Here is a 21,862-nt window from a genome sequence, read left to right on the forward strand (position 1 = left end):
TACATTTATCCTTGTTGGTTTGGTAATGGGCGTACAGTATCTTGACAATGAGGATGCAATTCATTACCTTTGTCTTTTGAACGTGTTCCTCTTTCCTTTCTCCCTCCCATACTCTTATCTTCCCTCCGTTCTTTTTCTTCTGTCATTTATATCTCGCCTCTCTCATCTGGTGGCTTAGTGATGTGATGTTTCAAGCTGGAAAGGTGTGAATGAAGGCTCAGCTCATTGCGGTGTATCAGTGTAAACGAGGCGCAGTACCTGGCGTCCTCTCACTCCTGTAGTCCTTGCCAGATGATATTGTTCCTGCTGCGCCGTAACTCAAACAATTTCCAATTTTCCTCCCCCTAAATTTCCCTACCCTCCCTTTCCCTTTTCTTTCCTTAACTCTTCTCTTACGTATTTTCTTTGCTTCCGCTGTGCCCCCCGTCGCCTATCGCTCAACACTCAGCATTACCCACAATTCCTGTGTGCCTGTCAGTGCTAATAAAAAAAAATATCGTGCACCACTCGCTGGGAATCACGCAATAAGTAATTGGCTGCCACTAACCTACCACTCATACCCTCGACAAGCCTAGAGGGCGTCGGGTGCGGCGGTGGGTATGGGGCGGTGAAGGAAGGGTATACCAGCAGTGAGTGGCATGCCTTTACCCAGCATTTCGAGCGTGATGTCGACCGTATGGTACAGTGTGTGTCATGTCCACATCAAATAGTGCACCGTTTAATCATCGTGTGCTGCTCCTCGCGGTACCTGTTTAAGCTGACTAACGTGAAGTGTAAGCTCCTAAGAACCCTTCGATAAATTAATAGTTTGATAAAAGAAGTTGAATTTCCGGCGCAAACATGACTCTCATTAACCCTTACGCAGCGAGCAAAGGAAGCAGAGAAAGTTGTAGCATTCAATTAGGAGTTTGCAGGCTCCAGGTATACCTTCCACCATGACTGGCCTGTTGTGGGGGCGCTAATCATTCCCTGCAGCTCCCGCCACTTGTGTGCTTTACTTAACCTTAGGGAAAAAACGGAAGAGATTGAGTCTGTTTTGTTTGCCTGCCTGTGTGTGTGTGGGTGTGTGTCTGTCCGTCTGTCTCTTAGTCCTCTGCCAGTCTGTTTAACTCTCTCTCTCTCTCTCTCTCTCTCTCTCATCTCTCTCTCTCTCTCTCTCGCTCCTCTCTCTCTCTCTCTCTCTCATCATCTCTCTCTCTCTCACGTTCGTGGAAATACTTGATTACACTAATTATATATATCCTTTGGTTAGCGAGGGAGTTAAAGGAAAGGACTAAGAGAGAGAGAGAGAGAGAGAGAGAGAGGGGAGGTGGGCAAAGTCGAGTGCGTAAGAGGGAAAGGAAGTGATGGAGACCCAATATGACGAAAGAAATAACCAGGTTCCCTCAAAATCCTACGAGATCTCGCGCATTGCAGTAATGGGGTTTCTTCATCTGTGAGTGTGTGTGAGATGTGTGTGTGTTAGTAAAAAAAGAGGTAGTAGTATATATTTTAATAGTATATATATTATTTGTCACGAATTGTGGTTGTTAATAGTCTTATCTTATTTATCAATTGTGTTTATTTACTTATTTATTTATTTGTTTTTTTATTTATTTGCTTATTTATTTATTTATTTATTTATTTTTGCTGTTATAATTGTATGTATAGTAGTAGTAATGATGGTAGGATAGGTAGTGTTGTTGACGTTACCTCAGATCTACAAACATTGCCTACAGAAAGTATTAGCACAAGCACGTAACTTAACCTAACCTAACCTAACCAAACCTATGCTCCTGCTTAAAAATAATTTTCCTGACGCCTTTAAAGCATCGATGAATAAAACATTTTCAAAAACAAATTCACAAATAAAAGTGCAATGCGTGGCCTCTCTTGCCGAGCACAGACTATATTTGGATCGAGTCTCGCTTTTTACTTCCCTGCCTCCGTTCACCTTGTCGCGAGCACAGACCTGAGTCGAGAAGTTACGAGTCTGTGGTCTTGGTTCGTGAAAGGCCACCGCCGCGCCGCTGCCCTCGTGTTTGCGTGCGTGTGGCGTGTTTTTCTTCCTGTGGGGACTTGTTGCGAAAGACTACAAGTGGTACATAATACACGACACTGGTGGTAAACAAGTGGTCTGTTGTTGTTGTTGTGGCTGTTTTTCTTCTCTTCCGCCTCGTTTTTTTTTTTCTTCCTCCTCTTCTACTACTACTACTAACCACCACTACCATCACCACCATTGTATTATCATTGCTATTATTACTTTTGTTATTGTTCATATTCGTCACTGATGAAGGGAAACCACAGAATCGAATTGCTTTTCCTGGTTTTCCTATCCTATCCAATAACAGCAGTCGCGCCATGTCTGCACACCATTATTATTATTATTATTATTGTTGTTATTATTATTATTATTACATCAAGAAAGATAATGTATGTTTAGGCTGCAAGGAAGGTTATAAAGAGCGTCAATCTAGAAGGAATGGAGCTCTAGCAAACGAAGCGAATAAATAAATATAGGTTGCAGGAAAATGCCAGGCGGAGAGGAGCCTGCGATGGTGCGGGGCTGTGGTCTTGTCGAGTTGGAGGAGAGGGGGGGGCAGGGTTTAAGAAGACGGAGATTTAAGGATTACAGGGACGCCAGAGGGAGAGGGGGTGTGTGTAAGCTATGGAGGCGCCCGCGTGCTGTTTATGTCAATACCGGTACGCAGGATATAGGCATAGTTTTCCTATAATCCTTCCTTTTTTTCCCTTCCCCCCACCTCCCCTCTTCCCATCCCTCTCTCCCTACCTCCCAGCTTACCTGTCCGTCCCGCGCCCCCACGTCGGTAATGTATTATTCATTAAATTTATGTTTCATGTGGACTCATTTATCCCGAGGGAGGCTTGACGTTGTAAATAATGGAAGGCAATAAATATTTTTTCTTCGCGGAGCGGCGGTGTGCGCACTGATTCATTTCCGATCCCAAGTAAATTGATATTTTTTTGCAGTAATTGAGGAGGGGATCTCAGGTATAAAGAATTGACCATGAATAAAATAAGTAAATTACTGTGCAGCAAAAAAGAGACGTATGTTCGTCGAGAAAGAGATGGTAAGTGTTTTCTATTCATAAGAAATCGACTTTGGTTCAGAAATATATTGTTTTATTTTTTTTTAATTATTTAGGATTTGTCTATACCTGCATAATTTCCACATTACGCTTAATGACGGAAATTTTATCATGGACGTTCTAACCTTGGAGAATAGTAATAATACGTATTTTGTTTTTCTGTTCAAAAGAAACCAACATTGGTGCAGATATTTTTTGTGACATTTTATATCATTTATACCTCAATAATTTACACATTTTGTTTCATGTCGAACATTTCATCACGGGTATTTTTGATCCTGATGTGGAACTGGGGAATGAGTTCATATCACGGAAGGCCCCACACTGTAACCCTCACTGTACCCGCCACACACCACACCACACACACACACACCACAGACCTCACAGCTGCCGCACACCACAATTCCATCTTTCCCACACATTTCAGACTACTCCATTTCCTCCTTGCTGTACTCGCGACCATAATCCCGCGTTTTCTGACTCTAGCACCGCCCTTCCTGTAGCACTCTGCTCGGATTCTGTCGTGCACGCTGCCCTAGAGAGAGAGAGAGAGAGAGAGAGAGAGAGAGAGAGAGAGAGAGAGAGAGCATCTTGTTTGCTAGCCACGATGAAGGGTCGCCAATTAAGGGAACGAGAAGACTTCAGAAGGAGACGCGTATGTTTTCAAAGGAACAATCTCCCCTGTGACTCGCTAGTTATTTGCTTCTACACCCACAGACTTGCGACCTGCAATTTCCATCTTCGCTTTCTGTCTCCTTCCTTCCTTCCTTCATTCCCTCCTTTCCTGATTCGTTTCTTCCGTCCCACTTGTGTCTTAAATGTTTGATTTTCTTTATAAGAGAAGAAATAAGTAATCGAGGGCATTTGTTTGATTACATTATAGAAAATGAAGAGATTGGAACAATTTTGCTTTCTTTTAAGGAAAGTTTGCTCTCTCTCTCTCTCTCTCTCTCTCTCTCTCTCTCTCTCTCTCTCTCTCTCTCTCTCTCTCTCTCTCTCTCTCTCTCTCTCTCTCTCTCTCTCATCTCGGCACGGCATTTGGTGCAACAATAACCTGCAGCCTGCAAATGTTCTAGCAGAACGAGATAGTCACTAAAATTAACAATTTCTGGCTGTATATACACTTCACTTTATGCTCTGTGCCGAGGACAAAGTAATACCATTGTGTAAAACTTTCCTGACATTACGTTCACGATGCGCATTTTACGTTTGGTATTACTTCTTGCTAAAAAGGTATTGCGAAATATTTGGTTAATACAGAATAGACAGGATTATATTTTCAGCTGTTAACAAACTTTAACTTACAAAATTCCGAAGAAACACTTCGTCAATTTTTCATCTTGTTACCGTTTTCCACTGTCTGGACGTACTGTATACAGTTTTTTCTTTCTATGTGGAGATAAGAACATAACAAAATAAAAGAAGAAAACCGCAAAAGACTAGTTGGCAACTCCTGAGTACTTAAAAGCTACCATCTGCCATCTCTCTCCATAAATTTATCAAACATCTTTAAACTATATAGTACCCTGTGCTCTTAAAAGTCTGTTTCATTCATCTATAGCCCTATCAATTATCAACAGGCCTAAACACTTATCTACAATTATAGAGGACCCTTTTTTGTTTCGTTTAGGAGGCAACTCTTCATGGCTTGGGGATCGAAGGGGCCGTGCAAATATTTAATTGCGAACACCAGACTATGGTGTGATGCTAAAGTGCCCAGTACCGCCCGTCTTTCAGTCACCAGCAGGGCACTCACGCTGCAGGTCAGTGAAGAACACCCACGTAATCGATGGTGAATGGAAACATCTAGTGCGTGTGAATCGGACTGTGAAGGCACGTTTCAAAGGCCACGCTCTCTCGTCCGTGACTTTTCCAGGATTCAGGATCAGAGAGGTCACTCAGATATTTTGTAAAGATATTCGTTGCATAAATCAAAATCAGAGGGTCACTAACTCCATTATCAACTTCCTTTCATAATTACGGCTCGCTCAAGTTATAGTAAGATCAGTTTGTTTGTTGCAACGTGTAATGGCACAAATGGAAAGTTGAGGAGTAATGCAGTGTTACTCGCATTTCAGAGGATTCAAAAAATGTTTCAGTCTGGCAGTGTCTGGCTGGGATGTCTGGTGTTGTCTGAATGAGCGAACTGTCCTGATAGGAACGCGTTTTCTGTGTTGTCCGTCAGTCTACCTCAACCATTTACACACACACACACACATACACACACACACAAACACACACTGTCTCTGCCTTGTCTCTACTTGCTTGTCTCTCTTGTCTGTCTGTCTGTCTGTCTGGTTGAATGTCTCTGTCATTCTGTCTGTCTGTCTTGGTCTATCTGGCTAGCTGGTTCTCTGTCTCTGTCCATACACACACACACACACACACACACACACACACACACACACACACACACACACACACACACACACACACACACACACAAAGGTCATCGGCTCTGTGTGATCCGTTTTACATGAGTCCCCCACTAGACTGTTGTGGTTGCAATGGGGAGGCCGGGGTGTGTTTGATCCTGAGGGGCGGAGAAGACAAGGCAATGAGTAACAGAAGGAAGAGGATGAGGAACCAGAGGAGAAGAGGACAGGGAGAAGGAGGAGGAGGATGAGAGCGACTACAGATATGAGGAAGAGGACAAGAGGAAGTGAGAGAAGTAGAATCATGAGGAAGAGGACAGAGTAAACACATGGACGAGCTCTCTTTACTGTGTCGACATGTGAAGGAGAGAATATTGGAATTTCCTCCAGTATACGAAGATTTCAGAGAGAGAGAGAGAGAGAGAGAGAGAGAGAGAGAGAGAGAGAGAAATATATCATCAGGGGACAGAGAAAAATTTGTGGACAACGGACCGCATGAAAGAAGGCTCAGTCAGTGACGCATGGCTACTGTTGAAGGACGAGGAGGAGGAGGAGGAGGAAGACTGGGAAAAGGAAAAGGGAAGGACTAGGAAAACGAAAAGGAGAAGTAGGAGGAATAATTAATGTGCATGTTTCAGGAGAATGGGCTCTCTCTCTCTCTCTCTCTCTCTCTCTCTCTCTCTCTCTCTCTCTCTCTCTCTCTCTCTCTCTCCTCTCTCTCTCTCTCTCTCTCTCTCTCTCTCAACACAGTTTGTTACGATAAAGTCTCAGATTTTTCTTATCGTTTCATCTCCATTTTCATATTATAAAACAAGGGTCATATTGTCTTCAGTGTAGGAGGACGAGATGGAGAAGAGGCCCTTAAGTGTTTTCTTCTTCTTCTTCTTCTTCTTCTTCTTCTTCTTCTTCTTCTTCTTCTTCTCTTCTTCCTCCTCATCCTCTTCGTTTCTCAGATAGTCCTCCTACTTATCTCCTTCCTTTTCCTTTCATTTGTGTTCTGTGTCTTTGACTTTTCACCCTTTTATCCTGAAGAAGTCTATATCTCCTTTTCTTCTCAACTTTCTTGCCGCATTTGAAATTTCTTTTCTTCCTTATTTTTCTTACTTTCTTTTACATGTCTTTCCTTTTTCCTCCTCCCGTTTTTCATCTATTTCTCGTCGTCTTTGCCTATTTCCTCCCCTCACTCCGTCTGTGAATCGGCTTTATTCATTATTTTACTCCTCTTTCGTTTTCTTTCTTTTTTTTTCGTTTTCCAAGACTTCCTTACTCTTCTTACCCTCCCCTCACTTTCCCTTTTTCTTTCCTTCTTTTATCATCTCAACTACTTCCTTCCTGATTCTATTTTCACTCCTTCCAATTCCTAACTTTCCTTTTATTCACCTCACACTCTTCTTTTTTTTTTTCCACGGGTTTCTTACGTCATCCTTCCTCCTCTACCTCCTCTTTCCTTTGTATTCACTCACCTTTCCTCCCTGTCGTGCAGTTTTCCTCTTTTTTTTTTCTTTTTAATCATCGCACTTTTATTTATTCCTTTATACTTTCCCTCGTCTTTTTTTTCCTCTTATTCCTTTTTTTTTTTCTCTTGTATATCCTTTGACTTTCCTTTCTGTTCCTCTTTCCCCTCCTTATCTTTCTCTGTATTCACCTCATTTCTTTCCTGTGTTTTAGTATTATTTCTTTACGTCCATTTATGAAACCTTCCCACCTCTTCTTTGTTTCATCCCTCCTTCCTTCCCTGTTTCTACTTGTCGTGGTTGGCACCTTCAAGTGTACCGTGTTGGGGCGATAAGATTCCTTTAGGCTCCTCATCTAGACTGTCACTATATCCACCAGGTCACCAACACTTCTCCCTCTCCCTTATCCATTCCCCCTTCCTCGCTCTCTCGTTTCTCGTTTCTAAGTACATTTCAGCTACGTAGATTGCGCCCACGAAGAAAATTTGACCGCGAAAATGCAATTCAGAATGTTTTCCTATGATAAATTACCCGAGTTTAGCCTCATCTCTAAATTAACATTGGCGAAATTATTTTGGGGTGTGTCGTGGGTAGAATTTATACGAGGGGATATTAACGGTGTATGTACGCATTCCCTCACTCCTCTGCTTGTTTTGTTTCCTCTTATTTCAGTATTTTCATTTTCTTCTTTTGCGTTCTTCCTGTTTTTTTTTTTTTTTTTTTTTGCCATGTTTTGTTCGTTCTTCTTTTTTTCTCTTCCGTGCTCGTCATATCACATTTCATTTTTGCTCTCCTTCTCTCCGTTTTATTTTTCTTCTTTCGACATTTTTCTGTATTCTCGCCTTCCTTTTATTTTTCTTTCCTTCCGCGTTTCCCTTTCTTGTTTCTTTCGTTCTTTTTTTTTCCGCCTTGTCCTTATCGCCCCTCAGTAATTCCTGTCATCGTCTCTTTATTCGTTATACCCTTTTCTCTAATTTCACTTATCGCTTAAACTTACAACCCTTCCCCGTTCCAATCTTCTCTCCCTTAGATTTTATATCCGTCCGTCAACATTTTTTCACACCTTTTACAATTCTGAGACCAATTGTACTACCAACCGTTCTCCTTTAGCGATGTTTATGTTATTAAGAAAACTCCCTTCCCTCTTTCACTCCCAGGCTCAGAAATACCAAAGTCAACAGGAAGTTTGATTGTGCTTGTCACTATTTTTATTGCGATATGCAGTGATTCATAGCACTAAAAGCGATGTTAAAATCTGTATTAGTATCTACATGAAAGAAGCGGATGTAAAAGGATAGATTTTCCAGTTTCTAGCCAATTAAGTGTTAAGAGATGGCTGTAGAACGAACGGAGATGTCCCAGAGTGGTCATTGATGTGCCGAGTAGCAGGAGTAGCAGTGATGGGATTGTTAATGTTCTGTCACAGTCATTTCTTTCTTCCGAGTATTATTCTTGATTACTGTATCTTTCAGTATTATCTGCACGTTTTTCTTTGTTCAGAGGAGGATGTTTTCGCTCTTAAAAAGATCCTTCTCTGACCTTTGCTATTTCCTGCACTATTAATGGAAATGCAAATGACTTGTGGTTTTCAAGAGTTCAGCATTTTTCCGATCCTCTTTTTTCGGTTTTTAGTTGCAATGTTTCCATGTTCCTTTTTTTTGTTACGTTTCTCATTCGAGCAAGTTTTATCTTGGCAGTTTGTTTCTTTTACTTTCCTTTATTATATTTCTGTCTTGCTCTATCTTGATTTGCTGATTATTTATATGAATAGATTACAACACGTATTATCTACTACTACTACTAGTAGTTGTCATGTTGTAGTAGTTGTTTTTGTTGTTGATGGTGGTGGTGGTGGTGCCGTCGTTGCCCCCAAGATCGAGGTTGTATCGTAGGGTAGAGGCATCATCTCGCTTCCCGACCTCATTAGACCCAGGTCGCCATTGTGGCTTATTAGTGACGTCACGACGCTCATGATGCTTGCTTGGTGGAGGTGGGGTGGGGAGGAGGGAATGGTCATTAAGTCCGCAATCACAATCATTATATCCTGAATTAGGACCAGAAGGTCTCTCTCTCTCTCTCTCTCTCTCTCTCTCTCTCTCTCTCTCTCTCTCTCTCTCTCTCTCTCTCTCTCTCATCTGAAAGCCATGCGATTGAATTATTGTGGTCGTGTCTAATTGTGGCGTTTTGAATTTCCGGAACGTGGTAGCCAAGATACGGTTAGCTCTTGCTTTCCCCCACGCTCTCACATTAATTTCTGAGACGAAGAATAAAACTATGATTATGAAAACCCAAAAATAAGGAAACGAATATTTTGCAAAATAAAGAATGGGAGAAAAATACTGCCTGCTGAAGCAGAACACAAATATAAAACCAGAAATCAGAAACAAAAGGAGGAGGAGGAGGAGGAGGAATGGGAGCCTCGACACCCTCCACTGTCTCATTACTTCCTGTGGAAGAAATAAGGTTACAGAAAAGAAAAAAAAAAAAATTCCTTGTGTAATATTTGGCCTTTGTTTGCCGCTGTGGGTGGTGGTGGTGGTGGAGGCAGCGTGGATGGTATAGGCAGTTTGAATAGGAATGGGAGATGAAGACATTAATTATGATGGAAGTATGGAGGGAGATTATGCTATTGGAGATCCCGCGCTCACACACACACGCACACACACGCACACACACACACACACACACACACACACACACACACACACACACACACACACACACACACACCAGAGTAAATAATCAATGTTAAGCTTTACTGTTCGTGTATTTTTCCACAGTCCCTTCCTGGTCGCAATAATCCCCAAGGGAGGCTTTGGTCACCAGCTGCCCTTAAGGCTACGCGTAATGTGTTTGTGTGTACGCATGCTCACACACACACACACACACACACACACACACACACACACACACACACACACACCACTACCACTATTATTATCGGTACAGTTGTAATCTTGTACTGCTTTGAATTCCCTTCATCTTCTATTAAAATTTCAGTTTTTTTTTTTTCTGGCTGCTTATCATTATTACTATTATTATCGTCATCATTATTATTACTCTACGCAAACAAATATCTTCACGCGTTCCTCTTTCGTAAAGTCTTGTATAATCCTGTCCCTGTGGCTGCCTGTTCTTGTGTCTGGGTATGTGTCTAGGAAGGGACGAGATTCAAAGGACCTCGCAGGTTTGGATTGGCGAGGGTGTGTTGGTAGTAGAGGAAGCAAGACGCCGCTAAACAGCTGTTGTAACCTTAACGAGGTGCTCCGTCGCGGCAGTTTCCCACACAAAGGTCCTTTCCTGTTCCTGCTCCTATAAAATCTTGTCGCATATTAGGGTAACATGAAATTCGCCAAGGGGAAAGCTGGGGAGCGTGAGAAGGGAGCACTGCAGAGGAATTCATAGCAGAGGTTCTTGAATTTCAAAGATCAACTGGAAACTGAATACTGTCCAATGTTTTAAACCGAGTACTGTGCAATATTTTAACTCGTGATTGCCTCTTGGCCCCTCACTGACCCAGCCCGTACTGTTTCCCTCCGCTCCTGTACCAATACTGCCTTTCCTTTTCTACCGTCGACCCATTCCGCGAGCCTCGTTGCTCTAAGTAGTGCCTTGGGACTGGGAAGTAACTGTGCTGGGGGGACCTTGCCATTGGGGTGTGGCGCCCTTGTCCACTGCCATTTCCTCCCCCTGCCGTGCCTCCCGAGCCCTCCAGCCTTCCCTCCTCACTGAGTTTCTCACCTCTTAGTTCCGCAATTTTCTTCACTCACCTAATATCTTGCTTATCACCTCATAACCTCTCTTCACCACATCCGACCAGTCAACATTAGTTCCTCATTGCCTGAACTCTTATTCTTCTCTTTACTTTTCTGCATCGCCTCCTAGCATTTTTATTCTTCCTGTGACACCACCACCACCACCACCGACCCACATTTATTCCGTGCCTCCCTTTCCCAGCTCCTCTCCCGTTACCCTCCATCACCTCCACCACCTCGATGACCTGAAACGTAGCGACCTAAAGACGAGGTGTCGGTTAACGTCATTCACATTTTCCCGATGAGCAGTAGTGGTGATGGACGGTGTGATGTCTCTGCTCGTCAACGTCAGTCAGCCCATTTCCCTCTCTCACCCTCCGCCCCTTCCCTTTCACGCTTCTCCCGTTCCATTTCCCCAAGTCGTCCTCTTCCTTCATCTGGAGTTGAATCTTTTCCACCATCCTTTGATACTAGTTTTCATTCCCTCGTCCCCACTCCACTACCTCCTGTACATTCATCCTTTGTAAATCCTTTCCCTTAACCAAACGTTCGTGAGGTCCGTATGGTAGTAAGGCAGTAACAAGAAATAGAGAATGGTAAAAAATATAATAAATAACCAAACAGAAACGTAGCTATACACACATTAGTCACCGAAGCTAGACAACGCTGGGAAGTATCACATTTTTTTCCTGTTTTCTTTATTTTCTATTCTCTCCACCAAGTAACGCGAGCATTCCCTTACACCTCCGGGTAATGCCACCTCAGGGACACTGGACACGGCGGGGGCCCTTTTCCTTGCCTCCCTGGACACTAGTGCGTCGGCGTGGGGCACTGCGTAGGAGAGCAAATCCCCTCAACAGTAATTTTTCCCTCGCACTGAAACTCTCGCTAGGAGGTCGCGTATGTTGTTCATGTACTTGAAATAAGGAGCCTGATATAGGAATGTGCTTTTTCCCGCTCCCTCTTTACTTTCTATCACACCCTCCAGTTTGTCTCCTCTCTCTCTCTCTCTCTCTCTCTCTCTCTCTCTCTCTCTCTCTCTCTCTCTCTCTCTCCTCTCTCTCTCTCTCTCTCTCTCTCTCTCTCTCTCTCTCTTCACCCCCCATGTTCTTCGCTGAGTTTAGACGTGGTGACTTCCGTGCCATCAGTTAGTTCTGGCGGCAGTTGGTCATTTGTCAAGCCATCGCTGAGTCGCCGAACAACACCCTCATGCTTTTCCATCAACCCATACCTTTGACGGGGATTGTATAAGGGAGCTCTTGCGGATACCATGAGCAAAGGCGTCACTGAAGAGAATCCTGCCTTCCCCACCATGAAATAAGCAGTACAGGACAAGGAAACATACACACGCACAAACATCCCTCTGTCCTCTTCCCCCCACCATTAGTTCTACTCACCCGTCCACCAAAGGGGTCTCCGTCAGCAGGGCCCTTGCGGTGTTCAGTCGTTCGTGCACACCAGCCCCTGGGTTAGCTCTGAGGGCGAGGGGCACCGACACTCCCACCCCTGCCACGCCCGCCAACACGAGCACAAGACACACGCCGCCCCACACCTGTGCAGGAACCTCCAGCCCGCCACCTGCAAGGAATTATAGTTTATTGTTAACGGTGGTGGTGGTGGTGGTGGTGGTTGTGGTGGTGGTGGTGGTGGTTGCTGCTGTTGGTGGTGTTTCTCTGAGGACTTGTAGTGTGAGGAAGAGAGGGGGAATGTTATTGTTTGCTGCAGGAAAACTTCTGAGGCATGAAGCTATACGAGGTGTGTCATTAAAGTTCCAGGACTGGTGCCACACAAGTTTTATTTCACATCTAGGCTACAAACTATAGGTTATCTCCTTCGAAGTAATCCCCCTGGCACCGCATGCACTTGTCCATCCTTCTCTGCCAGGCTTGCATGCACTGCTGGAAGGATTCTTGCGGGATGCTCCTCAGCTCCGTCGTCACGGCCTTTTTGATGTCGTCCGCATCATCAAAACGGGTCCCCTTCATGACCTCCTTGAGCTTGGGGAAGAGGAAGAAGTCGCACGGAGCGAGGTCAGGTGAGTAGGGCGGTTGCTCCAGCACGGCGATGTTCTTCTTGGCCAAGAACTCTCTGATGCTCAGGGCATTGTGAGCAGGCGCATTGTCGTGGTGAAGCAGCCACGAGTTGCCCTGCCACAACTCCCGCCTCTTCTCGCGCACTGCACGAAGCAGACGCCGCAGTACTTCTTTGTACACATGTTGGTTGACTGTCTGGCCCTGTGGCAAGAACTCGCAGTGGACGATGCCCCCTCACATCGAAGAAAGCGATCAACATGACCTTGAAGCTGGACCTGGACTGCCTTGCTTTCTTCGGCCGTGGCGACGCCGGACTCTTCCATTGAAGGCTCTGGCGTTTGGTCTCCGGGTCGTACTCAAATACCCAGGACTCATCGCCGGTGATGACTCTCCTGAGCAAGTCTGGTTCAGTTTCCAGACGCTCGAGGATGTCCTGACACACCTGCATGCGTCGTCCCTTCTGGTCATCGTTCAGGAGTCTCGGCACCATCTTCGCACAGACTTTCCGCATGCCCAGATCTTCAGTGATAATCTTCCACACGCTGTTGTGGTTCATGCCAAGCTCATCTGCGATCTTTCGAACAGTCAACCGACGATCGTCACGCACCATCTGCTTGACACGCTCAACATTGGCCTCATTCCTGCTCGTTGAGGGTCTTCCACTCCTGGGGTCATCTTCCACGTCCTCCCGGCCCTCTTTGAACCTCTTGCACCACTCAAAAACACGTGAGCGTGACATTGTCTCATCCCCGTACACTTTTTGCAGCATACCCAGTGCTTCTGACGGCGTTTTCCCCCCAACCTGCACCAAAAACTTCAAGTTTGTTCGCTGTTCAGCGCTCATTGTTAAACGACCTGCAACAGAGGACATGATTTTAAAAGCACGTAAGAAAAAGATTAGTGACTGTAGAGGGTTGGGAGCGCAGTTGTATACTCCAGAAGGATTACTTTGAAGGGGAAATATGGTGGTTTGTGGCTTGGGTTTGAAATTCATCTTTTAGGACACCAGTCCTGGAACTTTAATGACACACCTCGTATAGTCCCGAGTATGAGACAGTTAAAGCCCACGCGCCCGTGAACACACACACACACACACACACACACACACACACACACACACACACACACACACACACACACACACACACATACACACACACTTGGATTACATTGAAAAAAAAATGCGAGATGTAAAACTGAACCAATTAGTGGGAGAAAAGAAACTGGAGATTAGAAGCGGAGACATATACGATCTAGAGAGAGAGAGAAAGAGAGACACACACACACACACACACACACACACACACACACACACACACACACACACACACACACACACACACACACACACACACACCCTATAAGTATCATTTTCCCAGCCAGTCTTCGTTTCTCAACACTTTCCTCCCACACCGGCAAGCCCCGTCAACTCCGCCTTTATTCCCATTGTATTCACGTGCTTGGGTGAAAAATTTACGTCCTCCTGCAGGCGGCGACGGGAGTCTTACTAACCCTTAGGCTGAGTTGAGCGGCATTGGGCTCCTTTTAGCGTGTAATGGCCCTGCGCTCCCCCTTCCGCCTTGCTTCTCTCCCGCCCGCCCCATAAACTTACTCCCCTTGCCTCCCTTCCCCTCTTGCAGGCTTACTTGCTTACCCCCGCTAACCCGCCTACCCGTCTTTCCTCACTCACTCACTCAATGCCTCTCTCTATCCCAACTGTGTGCCTCTCCTCCGTTCTTCCCCTCTTCTCCGCGCCTTCCCTCCCTCCCATATACATCCCCCTGACACCGCGCCCTGCTTAACCTTGGTCTTATTGCCTTTGAGGTAAAATTTATGTGTAAAGTTTGGCATTTCCCTTAAAAGGTTGTTTAAACACTGGAACATTTTTTGTCACCATTGTGAGGCTGCTGGTCTTCTGTCTTCCCCCCGGCGCCCGTTTGAGAGAGAGAGAGAGAGAGAGAGAGAGAGAGAGAGAGAGAGGTGGGGTGAGGGGTGAGGATCGAGCAAACGAAACAATAGAACATGTAACAGAAAGGTATTAAGCAGGAAAAGAGAAAATGAAAGTGAAGTGTCCCTGATAGAGAGAGAGAGAGAGAGAGAGAGAGAGAGAGAGAGAGAGAGAGAGAGAGAGAGAGAGAGAGAGAGCCATGACTATGATGATCCCCTTTCCCCTCACTGCTCACTCTCCCCCATCTCTCTTCATCCCTCTTCCCTTCCTTTCGGTGGTTCTTTTTTAATCCTCGCCACAGCCTCGAAATTGAGACTTTTCCCAAATTCGTCGTGAGCCTTGAGGCATCCATCTCTTTGAGCCTCGCGCGGAATGGAAAGTAACTAATAAAAAGAGTGTTGCTCATCCACGGTGAAATATACGCCCTTATATTTTACGCACGTGCGCCCACACACACACACACACACACACACACACACACACACACACACACACACACACACACACACACACACACACACACACAGGAGCGTTCGGCATCCCTTGTGATCTGTCAGTCTTTTTGTACTTGTTTGAGTGTCTGTTTGCCTGTCTGTCTATCTATCTACTCTCTCTCTCTCTCCTCTCTCCTCTCTCTCTCCTCTCTCTCTCTCTCTCTCTCTCTCTCTCTTCTCTCTCTCTCTCTCTCTCTCTCAGGCATCAGTTCGCCATATATGACAGCTGGTAATTAGCAAGACGTGCCTTCCTTATCTCTTCCTGTGACGCGGTGTGCACTCAAGCGACGCAGTACGAATAATTTGGCCTTACTTTTATTATTTTCTTATCTATTTGTGTAATGAGAGGCACGTGCGGACTGCCCCCATTATAACAGAGCGACGTTTTGTTTGCCTGGTCACCCCCTGAAAATAATACATTGAGATAAATAATTATAGGAGTACTAAATAAAAACATAAAAGCGGAAATACGTCTGTGGTTGATAGTGATTAATTGCATTTTTTAATTCGTAGTGATGATGAATAGATTGTTGTCCTGTGTGGATGTGTATACTTTTTATTGCTATTGGTATTGGTTTTGTCTCGTGTGAGGTTTTCTATTTATTTATTTATTTATTTTGTGCGTGTGGTGTGACGCTTTGGGTGTGTGTGTGTGTGTGTGTGTGTGTTGGTGGATATGTGGGTGGATGTGCAGTTAAACACTTTTCTTTGTATATTTTTTTTTTTATTATTTTGAACCAGTCAATGCATTAGGCCACAATTTGCAGTCCTGCTGTTGTATACCTTCTACAAAGCCACACTACATCTTGGTAAATGGTGCAACAAAGTCAGCAGCTGGAACTTAAGGGCCGTGACCCTGCCTGTAGCTGGTGAACTGTGACCTTATAATCTACTGTTGGAACATATCGGTAATGAATATCCTTCATTTGTATTACGTATTTATCCATCACTATAATATTCATCTCCTTTTTTTCCACGGCAGAGTGAAAATTTTATCATCAGTACATAATGTAGACTGTACTGAGTCCCCATATTTTCTTTGCTTTCAATACCCTTTACTTTTTCCACGTGAGGGTTCCACTTTTAACATATTCGGATCATGAAGTTACAAAGAAGCTTCTTACTTTATTAAACTTTGGCATTATAGATCATTTCAAAGTGATATTTCTCTCTCTCTCTCTCTCTCTCCTCTCTCTCTCTCTCTCTCTCTCTCTCCTCTCTCATCTCTCTCCTCTCTCTCTCTCTCTCTCTCTCTCTCTCTCTCTCTAAAACCGTTTTAAAGGTCTCCATTCTGTCTTTCATCCCATTCTTCATCTCTGTTCTCTTCTCTCTCCCTGAATTTAATCACGGTTCATTCTTCCATTTGTTTCACACTTGTCTTTCTCACACGCTTTGATGTGGACTCTGGAAAGACAACCAAACGTTTGATCAGTGCTTTCTCTCTCTCTCTCTCTCTCTCTCCTCTCTCCTCTCTCTCTCTCTCTCTCTCCTCTCTCTCTCTCTCTCTCTCTCTCTCTCTCTCTCTCTCTGTCTTTCGTATAGAGTGCTCATAATCTACCATTTTGCATGTAAAGTATTCATTTAAATAATTTCGTGAGTTCTATTACCACCAATACATATTCCTTCATCCGCTGCCCCTCGCATACTAATGACGGCTGAGTTCTTCACATATTCATTGGGGTTTTGGATCTTTATGAATTTCTGTATTCTTCATGAACAAAACTCTGATATTAATTCATTTCATCGTATATCTATATATTTTATTTTTCTCCCAAACACTGCGCACATTTTTTCTGGTGATTGTTATTTGCTATCCCAGATTGATCTTCATTATTTTATCTCTTGTGTATTAACAGTGAACATTTCCACGTACCATGCCTTGTTATGTCACTTCTATATGAACTCTGATTTAGGTTAATGATCCTTTTTGTGTTTTTTTTTTTTTTAGTTGTTTATCCCTGAATATCTTGAAGTGCGTAATTACAATATGAAGGAAATAAGGCAGCTTTTCTAAACACTTTTATTGCTGTTGACGTCTTTCATTAGCATTGAGATCACGGTAATACATTGTTTCTGCGAATATAAAGAAAAAAAGAGAAAATGAGGTCAATTTAATCTTCCCTACAAAACTAAGTATTCAAGAAACCAGTACGGAAAATATCTTTTAAAACTTGGAAATGATTATGGGAAAGAGTGGCTAGCAGTTAAAGAGTTAATAAAATGATTTAGATAATTTGTTTATTGGTAACGAAACCTTCACGTTGCTTATCATGCTACGCTACTTAACTCTCCCTTGAGTCTCAGCTTTACCTCATGTTATTAGCATTAGTATTCTGGGAATCTTGCTTATTAGGCACATCCGGCTCTCCCAGTGCTTACTTCCACCTTGCAGACTGGAAGCAAGAGTTCTGTGTGTGTGTGTGTGTGTGTGTGTGTGTGTGTGTGTGTGTAAATGTATGTCAGTGATGAAGGGGTGCATTAGGAAGCTCGTTTCAGTTACATATATGTTAAAGCCATTCCAAAATCGAGCCCAGATCGCGAGCCAATTCACGAGTTTTTTTTTGTGTGTGTGTGTGTGTGTGTGTTTGAGTCCGTTAAATGAAGCAAATTGCGTCCTTCTCTCTCTCTCTCTCTCTCTCTCTCTCTCTCTCTCTCTCTCTCTCTCTCTCTCTCTCTCTCTCTCTCTCTCTCTCTCTCTCTCTCTCTCTCTCTCTCTCTCTCTCTCTCTCTCTCTCTCTCTCTCTCTCTCTCTGTCTGTCTATCGGTCTATTTATATACTGACATAATCATCTACTTCTCGCACTTTGTATGTGTGTGTGTGTGTGTGTGTGTGTGTGTGTGTGTGTGTTTGTTTATGTAACGAATTTTTTAAAGAAGTATTACCTTGAGGAGAAAATGCATGAAGGACAGATGGAAGACGGAAAGTAAAGCGGAAGAGGTGAAAGAGGGGAAGGAGGAAGAGGAGGAGGAAGAGGAGGAGGATTAGGAGGTGGAGGAGGAGGAGGAGGAGGAGGAGGATTAGGAGGTGGAGGAGGAGGAGGAGGAGGAGGAGGAGGAGGAGGAGGAGGAGGAGGAAAGGAAGGGATAAAAGGAGATAAGAGGGAGAGAAAGAGAGAGAGAGAGAGAGAGAGAGAGAGAGAGAGAGAGAGAGAGAGAGAGAGAGAGAATTGTCGTATACGACAATTCTCTCTCTCTCTGTGTAGGGACATACATACGTATCGTATGTATGTCCCTACACATAGCGAAGCCTGTTTGTCCCTGAATGTAAACGGCTTCTTTCACACTCGAGTGGCTGCGAGCGAGACGCGGCGCTGGTGTGACACACTTTCAGGACACCTTCCCCCCGCGGCCCGTGCCTCTGGATTCCGTCTTATGTGAACGTGCGACGCCCATCAAGCGAAGCACTGGAGCTGACGTTGCGGTACAAAAGGCAGGATTTTGCGTTCCCTCTTACTAATATAACTTTACTATTTAACTTTTTTATTAAACAGGCGCCTCGGTTTTGTCTCTAGTCTTCCTCTCTCTCTCTCCCATTCTGCTATGATTTTATTAGTTATTCTTTACTAAATTGAACACGATCAGGTGCGTGGATTTTTGGAATTGCATCAACAATTATGGTGTTTTCTAAAGTAGTTATCCTTAGTGTATTCATAATTCATTTTGAGTGAGATTTGCAGTGAGACAAATTAAAGACGGACTGTGTTTCCAAGTCCATCTGGCGCTGAGTCGTAAGCAAACACTGAGGTGGCGGAAATGTGAAAAATTTCAAGGAAAAAATTGAGGCAAGAGGCAGGATTTAAGTGGAAGGAACCTGCTTTTAGGAACTTAGAGTCGCTTGGTGAATTTGCGTTTGAGTCGACTTGTGTAAAACGAGTGAGAGCGGGATTCATATATTTATTATACAGCATTGAATATACTTACCAAGATTGGAGTATTTGTATAAATGTATATTACGTAAGAAGTAATAATAATTGCTTAATTTTCAACTAATTTACTTGAAGAAATTGCCAACAACTACCACCCTCACCACCACCACCACTACCCGCACTACTACAGCCTGCACCGCTCCCACCACCATCACCACCGCCTTCACCACCACCACCATCACCAACAACAACCACAACAAGAACAACACGAATAGCAGTAACAACAACAACAACAACAACAACAACAACAACATCATCATCATCATCACTGCCATCAATCATCCCTCCTGACACCACAGCAGCAGCAAAAAAAAATAAATAATAATAATAATTTTCATTATCACAACTAGCATTTTCCTTAACCATCCTCGTCTTCATTGACCTTATTACAATCATCTCCAGTCATCATCATCATCATTCATCATCATCATCATCATCATCATCATCATCATCATCAAGTCACGTGACTGTTTCATAAATTCATGTGTTCAGAGTATCGTGTTTGGTCACTATTCATTGCGTATCTCCTGTTAGCACCGCGATATCCGTCCACCGGGAACGAGAGAGAGAGAGAGAGAGAGAGAGAGAGAGAGAGAGAGAGAGACCTCGTAAAAGTAAATGCATTGGTCAATATCGATCTTTTTTATCAGGCTGTATCAAATTTGGCTAATCCACGTAACGCGGTGAGTCCCTGCACACACACACACACACACACACACACACACACACACACACACACACACACACACACACACACACACACACACACACACACACACACACACACACACACACCTAACGTAAGCCTACATCATTCAGTACGGTATCTAGAATAAGCTTTTCATCTCTTCGTTACCTTCACACACAAATGGATCAGTACTGTGTTGGAATGGCGTCAAAGAGCTGTTTATCGTATCAACCTTCACCATCACCTCTTACTCTCATAATCCTCACTATCACACCTTTCCCCCCTCACTGTCCTCTGGTACTCATTCCTGCGTTGTATTTCTTTTCATTTTTTCCTTGCAGTATTCGTCTTTCATTTTGTTTCCCTTTAAATTTTGTCTTTTTTTTCGATGTTACACGTATTGCCGCTTTTCTCTCTATATTTTTTTTAATGGAAAGATGAACTACAGCTCGACTCTCATCCCTGTGGTTAACGGGACAGGTTCATCTTTTAACAAAAAAAAAGGGAAGTTTGTGCAGAAGTGTAAACTGTTAGCTATATAAATGAGCGTTGGTGTTTTAACTCGTATAGATCCCTGACTTGCATATTGTCCACCCGGTATTTCAACACTGTACACGTGGTTTTGAAATATTTACAGTAGGAGGAGCTGACCTAATTACATACAAGGATGCAGAAGCGTAAGTTCCCAACTCTATATGCACATTCTTTTAACTTCCTTAGATACATTAGTTTTATATTCCTTACCCGGTATTGCAGCACTGTACACGTGGTTTTGAAACATTTAAAGTAGGAAGAACTGACCTAATTCCAAGTTTCACGAATATTTTACAAGTTAGTCTACACTTTGATAATCTCGGTGGGATTTTTGTAAATATATTTATCCTGTATCGTATTGTTTTGATAAGACCCGGGACTTTACATCCATTACCTTTGCTTTTCTTCTTTCCATTTTCCTTGTCCTTTTACCCTGATAGATAATGTCAAATTGCAGTGGCGTCCTCGCGTGCCGGATCAGTCTACCTTTTTCCTTCACGCAACCAAAAGAAAGAAAAAAAGACCCTTTGAGGTGCCCGTCCCTTTTAGTCTAACACCAGAACGTTATTACTTAGCCTCCTTCAGCCTAATTCCCCCTTCACATAATCTGATTAACAGTATCTTATTGTCTTTTCAGCTCAACTGCCACTGCCTGTTAAGCTAATTTACTTGTCACTGTGTTTACTTTCCCCTTCCTGTATCTAGCTAACGTCCATCTTCATTTTGTATTTATGGAGTCAGCGCAGTCTTCGTAACTTCCACTGTCCCTCTAGAGTAAATATTTATATTCCTCTTGTCTGAAAAGAGATAAATTTTCATGAAACTCCTCTTACCTGTACTACCTAAAGTTTTCCTTCCGACATCCGACAATCCCCCCCTTTTCCAACTTTCTCTCTCTCTCTCTCTCTCTCTCTCTCTCTCTCTCTCTCTCTCTCTCTCTCTCTCTCTCTCTCTCTCTCTGTCTCTGTCTCTGTCTCTGTCTCTCCTTTCCTTCTCTCGACTCCTCTCTCCCTCTTTCTTTCCTGTTCCCTCCTTCACTCCTCATCCCCTCTTCCCTTCGCCCGCCTTCCTCTTAACCCTGGGATAAGTTTGTTAAAGGAAACTACCCTGGGGTATCTTACGGCGCCCCTGGGAGGATGCGGCGCCAGGCAGGTTTTGGGAGAAGACTTACGGCAATGGGGAGGAGAGGCGAGGGCAAGGGGAAGAGGCAAGGGGAAGAGGGAGGGGGAGGGAATGCAAAAGGGATGTGGAGCGGTGGTCCTTCCCGGCTGTACCGTCAGTAAATATCATCTGTGCTGCAATCTGGTGCTGTGCTGTGTGTCTTTGCTGTAATGGTGCTTTTTGTTTCATTTTTATTTATTTTTTTTTTTTTTATTTATTTATTTATTTATTTTTTATTTGTGGGCCATTTTTGTATGCTGGGTTCATTGATGCGTGGTAATGTAATTGGTGGTGGTGGTGGTGGTGGTTGTATGTCGTTGGTAATAATAGTGGTGGTAGTAGTAGTAGTAATAGTAGTGCTAGTAGTGGTAACCGCATCAGCAGGGTTAGTATCAGTCGTATGAG

General features: G+C 43.7%; 2 protein-coding genes across 9 annotated transcripts in view; one reads left to right on the forward strand and one right to left on the reverse strand.

Annotated features, from left to right (window-relative positions):
- LOC135110606 (dipeptidase 1-like) overlaps positions 1-21,862 on the reverse strand; it is a 125,574-nt gene that overhangs the window by 57,984 nt on the left and 45,728 nt on the right. For all 3 annotated transcript variants that reach the window (XM_064023114.1, XM_064023113.1, XM_064023115.1), the window contains one exon: positions 12,071-12,251. In XM_064023114.1, coding sequence (XP_063879184.1) covers positions 12,071-12,251 — 181 coding nt within the window. The remainder of the gene's footprint in view (positions 1-12,070; positions 12,252-21,862) is intronic.
- Positions 1-21,862, forward strand: part of LOC135110609 (UDP-glycosyltransferase UGT5-like) — an 88,455-nt gene that overhangs the window by 9,898 nt on the left and 56,695 nt on the right. The window lies entirely within an intron of this gene.

Source organism: Scylla paramamosain, chromosome 20, assembly GCF_035594125.1.
Source record: "Scylla paramamosain isolate STU-SP2022 chromosome 20, ASM3559412v1, whole genome shotgun sequence".
NCBI classification, from domain to species: Eukaryota; Metazoa; Arthropoda; class Malacostraca; order Decapoda; family Portunidae; genus Scylla; species Scylla paramamosain.